The sequence below is a fragment of the Thermobia domestica genome, chromosome 12, assembly GCF_964235325.1.
Source record: "Thermobia domestica chromosome 12, izTheDome1.hap1.1, whole genome shotgun sequence".
NCBI classification, from domain to species: domain Eukaryota; kingdom Metazoa; phylum Arthropoda; class Insecta; order Zygentoma; family Lepismatidae; genus Thermobia; species Thermobia domestica.
In genome coordinates, this window is record NC_137465.1 from 216756343 (window position 1) to 216769466 (window position 13124).

The 13124-nt window shown below is 36.7% G+C and overlaps 1 protein-coding gene across 1 annotated transcript in view; it reads right to left on the reverse strand.

Moving 5' to 3' along the window:
- The window catches only part of LOC145667040 (uncharacterized), a 43814-nt gene that overhangs the window by 9045 nt on the left and 21645 nt on the right, over positions 1-13124 (reverse strand). Inside the window, exons 4-6 of the mRNA XM_081734733.1 lie at positions 7604-7679; positions 6289-6516; positions 3732-3859 (exon numbers count right to left, since the gene is read on the reverse strand). Coding sequence (XP_081590859.1) covers positions 3732-3859; positions 6289-6516; positions 7604-7679 — 432 coding nt within the window. The remainder of the gene's footprint in view (positions 1-3731; positions 3860-6288; positions 6517-7603; positions 7680-13124) is intronic.

The following is a 13124-nucleotide window of genomic DNA, read 5'->3' on the forward strand; positions in this document are numbered from 1 at the left end:
CTACACATACACATCCCGATATAATTCCAAAAACATTGTGATTTGCAGTTATTATGATAAGACTATAAGAATATGTCAAGCATGCTACTCAGATTATTTACCAATCAAATACTAATTAGGTTGGTGATTTATCTTGTACTAAAAATTAAATTATGTACTGCAATTTCGAAATCAAGCTTTACCATTTGAAGAAAAAATGGAATAAGAGAATTACTGTGTGATGCCCATATCAGGTGTAGTCGGGGAGCGTTTTGGTTTGGTTGGACAGGGGAAGGGTCGCTAAGGCGAGTTCTTGCTCCGGGCGACAACTGGCGTAGTTGCGTCGCTACTGTAAAGCTTAGTTTTTAACAATGTGACTTCCCTCACGACCCGCCACCAGGGTTACCATGTGTTAAGGACCAGTGTTGGGAAGTAACGTAACGCAAGTAACGCGTTACTTGTAACGCGTTACTTTTTAAGTAACGTTTCCTAGTAACGCGTTACTTTTTTCCAAAGTAACTGTAACGGTAACGCGTTACAAATTTTTAAGTAACGTACCTAGTTTGCGTTACTTTTTCGCGTTACATTTCGGATGAGTAACTACAATAGATGTATATTTTTTTTCGGAAACAAATGTTTCTTTCCTGTAAGTGAATTTTTCAGAATGAAACAATCGAGCATGATTTACGTACGTCAATGACCGACAGTCATTGACACACAGAGAAACAGAGAAGTTCGTAGTGCCACTTGCTGTTTTTCGAAGATGAGGACAGCCGTAGGGAAATCACATGTACTGATTGCAAGCACCTGGAAGATTTTGTCGTAGATTTTGACAGCTCCAAATCAATACAATCAGTGAATGAACTAGGAGTGCAATTATACCGGTAGTCTATTTTACTTTGATTGGTGTTGTTTTTATAAGAATGGAGAACGAAAATAGTTTACTGTTTGAACATTTTAAAGAATATTTCTTAAAACCTGAGGATAATGGTATACAGAATTTAAAAGTAAAGTGTCTGAAGTGCCCCGGCGGAAAATATTTATCAACAACTAGGGTGCCATAATTAACGATATACAGTAAGGGGTTAATATGAATAAACTGTGTTCTGATGAGCAGGTCTACTTTATTACTAGAAAATAGTTTGCTGATAGTATGTAATATTGGAGTTCTTTCAGATCACTTTGCTTACCCTAGAGTCCCGTTGATTATAGAGTAGTGTAATGTTTCTCTATATTCTTTATTTTTAATTTTGCATAATAACATTGTTATTATTATATAATTAGTTTAGCAGAATAATAACAAGCAACCGTTTTTTCTAACTCATAGAGATGAGCACGAGTCAAGCTAAAACTCGACTCGACTCGAATTCAAGTCGAGTTTGAAGTCAAGTCAAGTGCAATATCCTTGAGTCGAGTTCCGAGCCGAATCAGTTTTTCGCGTCGACTTTTGAGTCCAGTCGAGTTTGTAAAATGGCTCGTTCGTTTTAAGTCGTCTTGAAATCATGGTCTGATCACACTGAAAAACGAAAGCCATGGGAAATGTAAGCTAAACAGTAATATGGAATACTTTTAGTGTTGCTCTCGAGAGGAGACACTGCTCGCATCACGTCTCGTCTCGATAGCGAGACCAAAAGAGATTTTTTATAACAAGCTCAGCTCGGCTTGGCTCAACTGAGAAGATGGCTCGAACCGGCTAACTTGGGGTGAACCATAGACTCGAGCTGGCTTGGTAGGGATGAGCCATTTACTTGGTTCGGCTCAACTGAGCCGAGGGCTCTAGCCGAGTCGGTTGGATGAGCTGTTGGCTAGGCTCACTTCTCAGTTCGGGTCGATAGTGAAGGAACTGTGAGCCGAGCTGCCCGAGTCGTTGAGAATTCTGAACCTGGGGCGAGCAGTTTTGAAGATATTTAGCCAGTGACCTATAACTTTTAACAGTGTTTGCTTCGAGCCCGAATACTCAACCTAGACCCTCAATCCAAATTCAGAAGCTCGTGAACAATATCCTTGACTTCTAGACTTCACGATTACTGAGGTTGTCAATCAATTAGTTTTTTAGTATTCAAACACAAACCGCCTATCTTTCATTTTTATATACAGTGTTGTTATAATTAATAATAATAATAATAATAATAATAATAATAATAATAATAATAATAATAATAATAATAATAATAATAATAATAATAATAATAAAAGTTGCAGTAGTAGTAGATTCATTGATAATAATTATACTGTCTATGTAATATAATTAAAGAATGTACTCGAAACTACACACCGGATTTGGCTCGAGTCGACTCGAAACTCGACCCCAATTCGAGTCGAGTTGGAGGAAATTTTTCGAGTCGAGTTCTCGGGTCGAGCTCAAAGATGTCTGTTTTTAGTCAAATCGCTCGAACTCGCTCGTGTCCATCCCTACGAGTAATGCATTATGGCATTTTATCAATGTTACATTATATGAAAATGTTCATATATTTAAAAAATTGTCCTTGCATTTACATAAAGCGATTCAGAACGTGCAATAATAATAATAATAATAATAATAATAATAATAATAATAATAATAATAATAATAGCGGTAGTAATAGTAGTACGGAAAATTGAAGTAATAATTTTTTTTCACATTTTTAAAGTTTCGGACCTAAAAGTAACGCGTTAGTAACGCGTTACTTTCGAAGTAAAGTAACAGTTACTTTTTGGGGGCAAGTAACGAGTTACTAACGCGTTACATTTTAAGAGAAAGTAAAGTAACTTGTAACGCGTTACATTTTTACAAGTAACTTACCCAACACTGTTAAGGACATTTACTTAGTCTTGGTTTAACTTTAAAACCTATTTAAAATGTTCTTAGATACAGGTGCAGCGATTGTATTTGTTTATTTCTAAATAGTAGAATGCCCGTTCTTCGTCTGGGGAGAATACTTTCCATTTTGGACATAAAGGGCATCAAAACTGTCATCAACCAACTTAGGGACCCCCAAAACATGAATTCGATACTAATATCGTTCATTTTCGATCATTTTTATATATCTCCCTCTCCCCGAACTTGCGGAGCTGAATTAGGATTTAAACGGCATCAGAAGTGTCACTGTTTATTTCAGCGACCCTGAAAACTATGGATTCGACACCGGTCCTTTTCGATGATGTTCATATATATATAATCCATAGTTTTTGGGGTCGCTGAGATAAACAGTGACACTTTTGATGCCGCTGTTGCCCAAAGTTGCTGGGCCGAATTTGGATTTAAACGGCATCAGCAGTGTCACTGTTAATCTCAGCGACCTCAAAAACTATGGATTCAACAGATATCGGTCTTTTTGGATCATTTATATATATACGAATATATCACGAATATATACCCTTCCCTCCCCTAAGTTACACCATTAAAGTGAAATGATAAAAAAACATCCCAGGTCCGAAACTCATTTGTGTTGAAAATTTGATCGAGATCGGTCGTGCGGTTCAAGAGTTATTAAATCACAACCATAGTCAAGTTCATTTCTATGTGTATAGATTACTAACATGATAAAATTACTCATATCTGAAGTAGTCAGACTAATGTTTACAATTTCTTGATTTCTACTACAAAAAAACGTATCAAAATAAATTTAAACTGTGTAACTAAACAGAATGAAAATAACCAGAATTGTATAGACGGAAGAAACAGTCTACTAAATTGGTAATTCGCCTTATGACATTAAGTTTTATCTAACAGAGGCGAGAAGTTTCATAAAGAACATCAAAATACGTCATACCTGCCTTCATAAGTGGTGTGTCACCGTATCTATCAGTAATTGCAGTCTCTGCACCATTTTCTAACAAAAACAAAACTGTTTCCAAATGTGATCCCAAAATTGCGTAATATAACGCGGTGGCTCCAAATCTGTAAAATAATAATAATAATACAAAATAATTTAATGTTCCACGTAAATGATCTTTCAGGGTAAAAGGAACAGGTGATAAGAAATTAATTGATTATGAAGAACTTAGTCGAATGCGCATGTGGAAGGAAACAGAAGATCCATAAGAAAGTACTGTGTCGTATAGTAATTATGATTATATTAAATTTAAAAAGGATTTAAGGACTGTTTTCTAAAGCATTATACTTAAATAAATGTTTTAACCGCCATCTTCACTTAAAAGTTATAGTTAGTTAATGACATGTAATTGTAATGCTATATTTTCTTTTCGTTATATAGGGTGTTCCAAATCAAGTGGGTATTTTGTCTTGATGTTTTAGGAGGTTACGTAACAGGGGCGTCATTTGGGGGGAGCAGGAGGAGGCAATTGGCCCCCTCCTCCAAGAATTTAAGGAATACATATATTTTAATCGATTGTCTACAGATATACTAGTACAAAACGTGAAAGTTTACGTCGATGGTGCTCTTGCCCCCTTCAAGCGAAGTCTGAAATGACGCCCCTGTTACGTAATGCATCACATTGATCTTTAAGAGTGTCGTACGTGTCTCATATTGATGGTCGATAATTACACTAATAGGCGGCAGCGGAATTAAGTCACTTATATCCTAACCAAAAACCAATTTCGCGTTCCAGTGTGGGATGCGCTGCAAGCGACAGAAAAATGTTCGAAATATCTGTCAGTTTCTTTTGGAAGTCGCTTGATACGCCTTTCTGTTGACCGTATTGTACAGTAATAACAGTATTTACCACATAATCACTGTGACATTTTTATAAACAGCAACTATTCCACAAATTGAATGAATTCGAGCTTTTCTGGTTTGTGTCCTTATATATAACTAATTTATGAAGGATGTATCATGCTACTTACATGGGCCCCGAACAACGATCGAGGCTTAATTTTGGTGCAGTTGGTTATTTCACGCTACAACAAGGAGCAGTCGAAAAGTTCCAGAAATCTTGTTTTAATTTTGACATGTGTAATGCAATCTTGTGCAATACAGTCCTTAGGTTGCCTACTTATGAAATTGACATGTGTGAACATGTCATAACAGGCGATGCGCGACTAGTAGTTGAACAGAGGGGTGTGTAGTGATCAGTTGGTACACAGGTCGAGCAACGCGCAAACATCAAGTTCATGTGCAAATTTGGAAAAATTTGCTTCAGAGACTTTGATAGCCTTAAAAATAGTTTAGAACCATCGGATGTCTGGCTCTTCCCAAAGCTAAAAATGGAACTTTTAAGTTTCACCACCGTAGAAGAGATCAAAACCAACGCGACACTTGAACTTTGGAAGATGCCAAAAGAGGATTTTCGTCGGTGTTTCCAGCAATGGCACGAGGGGTGGAGAAAGTGTGTCTGTTCCGAAGATGCCAACTTTGACGGCGATAAAATAAATATGTACTTATATTCTGATAATAAACAATTACAGCTAAAATTCCGGGAACTTTCTCACTGCCCCTCATATGCTATTTCCCGCTACGCCCTTACAGTATAGGCTATTCTCCGCTACACTCTTACAGCAAAGGCTACTTCCCGCTACATCCTTACAGTATAGACTATATAGACAACTCCCTGCTACAACCTTACAGTATACACTATTTCCCGCTACACCCTTACAGTATAGGTTATTCTCCGCTACACTCTTACAGAATAGGGTATTTCCCGCTACACGCTTACAGTATAGGCTATTCCCCGCTACATCCTTACAGTATAGGGTATTTCCCACTACATCCTTATAGTATAGGGTATTTCCCACTACATCCTTATAGTATAGGCTATTTCCCGCTACATCCTTAGAGTATAGGCTATTCCCCGCTACATCCTTACAGTATGGGCTATTCCCCGCTACATTCTTACAGTATAGGGTATTCCCCGCTACACTTTTACAGTGTAGGCTACTCCCCACTACACCCTTACAGTATACGTTATTCCCCGCTACACTATCCCACCTCCAAAAAAGTTGTATTACAGAACAACACTACCGGATCCTGCGCAGAAATTAATTGAGAACGATTGTACACGGTTTTATGACGCGACGTTGTTGAAACTGTAATTGATCCAAATTTTGTAGAAGGTGTCCTATATTAACTAACAAATCACGTTTCTCTGTGACAGACAAGTTAAATTCCTATAACATTCGTTACTATTGGTTGTCTAAAACTCCGGATAAGACATGTCTTGCCGAATGTGCGATTGAATTGAATGATACATTTGAAAACCTGTATAAGACAACAAGACATTATGCACATAGAACACGCCCTTTAAAAAGTTTTATACGAAGAGTGACTGAATTTATTTCTTGAACAAGTTGACTTTATACTGCAACTGTTTGATTTTTCAATATTAGCAACTAAATTGTTATTCAACATCTTTTTTATCTCTTATATTTACCTGTCACGGTCCTCCCAAGAAGCTCCATGGTCTCGTAAAAGAGTAATTATATCCAAGTCTCCACCAAAGCACGCCACCATAATGGCAGTTCTCCAAGAACCATCGCATTTCATGTTAATATCTGCACCTGCTTTCAGTAATATTTTTACCATTTCTATATCACCTTTCTCTGTGGCCTGTATAAGAGGCGTTAAGCCAAAGCTAGTAATCACATTAACAATTCTAGGTCTGAAAAAAGTTAAAATATTCGTTATCAGTAGTTGCACAAATAAAAATGATTTGATAAGCACGGTCAAACTTCAGTTACATGTAAAACTCGATTCAATGTGAAATGTGATTGAAGGTTAAATTACATGTGACTAAAACTAGTCAATTTCAATTTGCGATAATTTCAGGTGGCATTATTTAAGATATTTCTTCATAATTTGACATAGGCATGCTATGCACAGTGGTGGTTTCATAAGATTTTCCCGAAGAGGATTTTCAAAATAAAATCACGGGATGAAAAATGTTACTTCAAGAATACTGGAAATTCACGTTCAACACGATCGGCTATATGACCCCGAGAAATAATTTTGTAGCTCTAGGGATAAATTCCCCGCGGCCATCCCATGAAATTATCACCACTTGTCCAAATCTTAGGAAACTACAGGACCTTTGATACTAGTGATAAATTTCAGTGCATATCAGCAGAATGACTGTGATAACCAGACCAGCGTGCACATCTACTATGCTTACCAACTTAGAATGTAGATTAGAAGAATGTATGATTCTGACTACCAGCATAGAATGTATACATACAGAGTATAGAATGCATATTAATTGCACTTTTAATTGTGGTGACTAGACTAGAGTGTGACCAACGAAATGTTTAATCGTGATGACCAGACTGGAGGGCAAATCTACAAATTTTTCAACACCGATGACAAAAGTAGAATGCAAATCAATGTAGTGATGATTACTCTATAGTGCAGATATTCATTGTTTAATCATTCTAGAGTCTTACCGCCTTATGCAGAGTCGTTTTGACTTATGATTAGCATCATACTAAAGGTTTGACTACCTGCAGGAAACATATGTTAGTCGAGCTCTTTAGTATTGCACTAATCACTTGTCAGAACGACTCTGCATAAGGCCCATAATTACTAAGTTTTTGCTCCTGATGGCCATCCTAAAATGCATACGAGCAAAGCATGTGACCCTGATTATCAACCTAAAATGCATATCTATAATGTGTTTAATCCTGATCAGGAATAGAAACAGCAGCATGCAAATACACTGTACTGTACCAATCAGCTTTTAATTAGTTCATTACATGTTGCTCAAGATAGATTGTGCTTTCTGGTGTTTTCCATATTCAATTGCAAGCTGTAAGTCTTTAGCAGGCATCCCTGAAAACAATAAAATGAATTTCATTAATCTATATATATTAATGACAATTTTGGGTATACATGTTCACTTGGTTATCACTTTTAAATACAAGACTTTGTGAATTTACCTCGTTTGTCGTTTTCCGTTCATAGATGAAATCAACAAGAAACACTTCATAACTGTTAAAAGGATTTAGAAATTTTGCTAAGTTGGTTTAGTAGCTTCCCTTAACAAGTGAATAGTTGCAAAATTGTAGCTGTCAATGACAGAAATACGAGTAATAATTTTATGACACAATATACTTCGCATATTTTCCATCGAGATAATAACACAATGTTATATCCCCTTTATCAGTATTGTCATTTTAATTATAACTAGGTAGTGTTACAATACTTTCAAAGTTAGGTCAATATACACGCAACCTAGGAAAATGTGAAAAGAAGTAAACAATGAAAATATACTGAAATGTAAATAGAAAGAGACGTTTTTAATATCTGTTGGTTACGCTATGACCAGGGGCGGCTTTAGGATTTTAATTTTGGGTAGGCCCGCTCCCTCGCTTATAGATACATAATTGTACCGTGTCCTGCGAAAGCGAACTAAGCGCCACTTTTATACTTTTAAGAAAATTACGTTTAAAGGTTGATGTCCAACATTAATGTAGCCGTAATCAAAAGTGAAATTATGTTTCTTTTTTTGGAAAGATGTTGGTTTTCCTCTCTTTTCGATTGTGCAAAACGTTCTAATGCTTATCAGGAACCAATCGTCGCATTTACGTGGATTTTCAAAGTTTGGCGCTTAGTTCATTTTTGCATAGCACGGTACATATGCACATTTGATTGATTAATGATAGTAGGAAATTACTTTTACAGTAGTGGTTGATGCTATTTGTTAAATAATTATCTACTATTAATATTGTAAAATACTGTCCTATATAAGTTGTAGGTAGAGCGTTAATAAAAAGAGCGTCCGGAATCGACTCCCACTACCTGCTTTTATTATAAAAATAACACTATAAACAGTATTTTACAAAATACGAGAAAAAGTGTGCAAGTTTAGATATAGGTAGTTTTTGACCGTGTGGTCACAGACAGGATCTCCACGGAGCCCCGTAGCAGGCTAAGCAGAGTGGAGTTAGGGACCCAATGCTCCGTGGCAAACAAAGGGATGGTTAAGTGGCCAACAGAACCCCGTAGCAGGCTAAGCGGTTGAGATTAGGATTCCCAGACCGAGCCCTGTAGTAGGCTAAGCAGAGTGGTGTCAGGGATTCAAATGCTCCGTGGTAAGCAGAGGGTTGGTTAGGTGAACACAGAGCCCTGTAGGAGACTAAGCGGCTGAGGTTAGGATTCCCAAACAAAGCCCCGTAGCTGGAAGAAGGCTAAGCTGGGAGAAGCGATAGACGAAGAGTCCCGTAGCAGACTAGAGGCCTGGGGTTAGGTTACTTCTAATGTTCCGTTACAAACAGTAGGAGAGACACCAGAGAACTGGTACAGGTCTGCTGTCATCCATCAAATTTATAGGGGTCCTCGGAAGGCGGTGGCGCTGATGTTCCGTTGTCGTCGTCTGCTTCGTGGAAGGAGCCATAAATCCGTCGTCTGCAGGTGATAGTGTAGAATCCTCTTGCAAAACCATGTTGTGGTGTTTGTAAACATAAGCGTGAAGTTGTGTGTATACAACACCACGTGGGACATTACACCCGCCTGGCTTGTTTAAAAAATAAGCAGAAGGGTTATTTTTCTTCTTGGGGGGGTGGGTATTAGCACTAAGGGATCACACACAAAAATCATCAAAAGCGCTGATAACACTGAAAAAATTTCACCTTTTCGAAGCAGCACTATTAAGGCAGTGAAAGAAAGCACTAAACAGTTATTCCCTAAACACAGGCAGGATCGGTGCATATTACATGTCACTTCATTCTCCTCAAGGTAGGGCTGTTTTAAGCTTTGGCGTTAATATACATATATTAACTTTCTAATGGTGAGGGGTGTTGAAGTATGTGAAATCGTTTGTTCGCATTAGTTGTATGAATGTTATAAAATGTGTCCATTGGAATTAGTGGAGATATATCTAGACGAGGTCTTTTGGATGTTTTTGGTACCGAGCGAAGACGGCGCTCGGTACCATATACACCGGCGCTCGGCTTATTATCTTTAGTATATATAAGATAATAAGAGTTGCGAATACTAAAAAAAGTTGTGATTATCATAGGAATATAAAGATCTTATATATTGGAAAGCTCATAATGCGAACAGCGTGATTTCTTGGTCACCCTGTATAACGTGTAAAATATCTAATATATTTGCACTAAACATATGTATTTAAATAAAATAATCCAATTTTAAATGCCAATGATGATGATAATTATGATGAACTTGAATTCCTGGACATCCTGTATAACGCAACAGTGATCATGACTTTTGTAGCATCCTGTATAATGTTTATATTGCATAATGTCGGTGACAATATGTAGTTCATAGAGAAAAAAGAAAAAAATATCCAGGAAATGTAGAATTATAGGTACTTGTCCTTGTACAGATCATTTGCCTTGTAAATGCGGAAATGCAATCTCAGCATTCTTTCGTTCAGTGAAGAATAATGAATCAGCTTTTTGTAAAATAATAAAAAATAATAATAATAATAATAATAATAATAATAATAATAATAAAATAAAATAAAAAGAGAGAGAGAGAATAGGAAGCGTTTGTATCGCAATGAAAAGTGTTTTTATCTGTCTGAGTCATATATTTTTGGCTTTTAGGATGCAATAATAGCTGGAAATAACTAGATTTTATGTTAATGGTAGAAATGCAAGATTTGCCCCTAAGTTCATCTAAAATGTCTTCTGTGGACTGGAATGGTATGCTAAGATATTTTGTAAATTTACTGCATGCCTGTAAATTCAAAACTAAACGAAATTCTGAACTGTTTGGTTTGCGCACTATGAGAAATGGCGACGAAAACGAGCTGTCACTGGTCTCTTTAATGATATTAGCTTCCAAGAGCTGTTTAATTTGTAAATCAATTTGCGGTCTCACCTCCAAAGAAATAGGAGGTGACCTCTGATGGAGAGAAGCTCCTTTGTCTATTCTTATTTTATGGACATATTCACGAAAATACCCTATGTCTGTTGGTGAATATGAAAAGACATCCCTGTATTTAAAAAGTAAATTATGTACAGCCTTTTTCTGTTCATCCGTAAGGTTCGGGTTTGTGTCAAATAATTTAATGTCAAAAAGTGATTTAGTTTTGTCCAGTCTATTCTGAATTTCTTGTTGAGATCTATAAAAAGTTTCGTAATTTTGTTCGTCTATTTGCTGATCTGCCTGTAGATCGACTTCTTGCAAGTTCTCCTCGACATATGCCGTCGGTGTATTTTTTGCTAATGTTACTGGCCTATAGTTGGATTAGATGTAAGGAGAATGAAATTATTTCTAGGTACTTTAGTAGGTAAAATCTGTAATCCGTATTTATCTAACAAATTTTCTAGTGGAGAGACAATGAAATACTCTGTATCCATTTTTCGATTCTTAATATTAATGGGTAGAAAGAAATGTGTCCTAACTGGTATGGTAACTTTGCGAGTGGTAAATACATCAGCCGACTTATGCTGTTTTATTGAATGAATTGCACTTGCTGATAATTCTTCCTGAGCATTAACTTAAATTGGATACGGCGGTGGCCGTGGCTTCCCGTCTACTGACAATGTATTAGTTTGTAAATCAATTTTGGCTTTCAAACGATTTAGAATATCTTTTACAAATAAAGGCAAGAATTCTTCGTTTCTAAAATTCGGAAGTAGTGAGAAAATGTTGTTGAGCCAATTTTGAATTTAATTAGAGCTATGTAACGCAAATTTACGATGGAATTCTCAATTCCTCGAAGGTTGGTGTTAAATGAAATTAATTGTGTGTTTGGAGGAATCACCGATTTCGCCCACAGAGTCAGCGAGCTCCCTGTATCAATTATTACTTGATAGTTTTCTTTGTTAATTATTACATTAGTTAACAGCTTATGCTCCTGATTTAATAATGAAATGTTCTCTCTCCTGTCGGTCACTGGAGCCACAGTATAAAATGATGTCAATGGTTGTTTGTTAGAGCTAGTACGTGCGACTTCTTGTTGTTCATTTACTTCTTGCGCTATGGCCCTCAGAACATGTTCTTGAGGAAAATTGTCCTGGGGCCTCCCTATGCGTTTCTCTGCTTGTTATTCCTATAACATATGCTAGAAGAATGTCCTTGTTTATAGCACGTACCGCAAACTGTGACTGTTTCTCGTTTAGGTGTATTATTATTTTTATTGTTTTTTAGAATTGCTTTTCTTCCCATTTCTGTGTAGGTTACTGTTGCCATTAATTGAATTTCTTGACTTACATTAATTGCATTATTACGGCCTAAATTGTTAATTTTTGTCTAAATTGTCTAAATTGTTAATTTTTAATAGCATTTTGGACCATAAAAAAGAGATAATTCGGCCATTTAATTAGCTAATTTACTAAATTCTAATGAACTATTGGTGTTCGATGTACCAGATGTGCTAGGTGCAGGGGGGTCGGGTGGGGGTTGCGAATTACCAACTTGGGAGGGAGGATTTGAAGGTAATTGAGTTTGTGAGGCACCCTGTAGTTGTAGTGCTGAAGGTACAGGAAATACTGGAGCAGGTTGTTGGTAGTGATGTCAGTTGGGTGTCTGATTACATAAAGGATAAGTTGGTTGTTGATATGTGGGAAAGGAAGCGCTAGCAACTGGCGACGAACGTAAACGATTGGCTGGCGGATTTTGATCACAAAGCGAATAGATTACTTGCTGTAATTCTACATAATCACGTTTTTTCATTAGGTTGCGCGCCTTTTCCAAGTTATACAAGTGTGACTGCAAAGCTTGAACTGTTGTAAATGTTTCTAATGCGATTTTTTGTAAAAAAAAAAAAAAAAAAAAAAAAAATCTTTAATCCTAATGATATATAATTTATTTTCTGTTCTTCGGTTGCCTGAGGTATAACTTGACGGATAACCCTGAATTTTCTTTCTTTTTTTTTTTTAATATGTGAATTATTTCGTTTTACCCTTGTTGAATCTAAAATTTTTCAAATGCAAGTAATTTTGGCCTTTGACATCACTTTAAAGCTCCATGGCAAGCAGAGGGTTGGTTAGGTGACCCCAGAGCCCAGTAGCAGGCTAAGCGGCTGTGGTTAGGATTCCCAAACAGAGCCCCATAGTATCAATTAGTTTTCTCTTTAATTGTTCATAATTGAGTGAGTCTAATTTGTTTTGTGCTTTCAACTGCAACACTAAATCAAGAGCCACGTCCTGAAGGTACATAGGTAACAGTTCTTTCTTTTTCTCTGCGTTAAAAGAATGCAATAACGCAAGATGGTCAAATAGCATTAAAAAAACCTATCAGGGTCTTCCGTAACGTGTCCCGAGTATTTAGTAAGGTGTAGAATATTGAAAGAAGGGCGAAAAT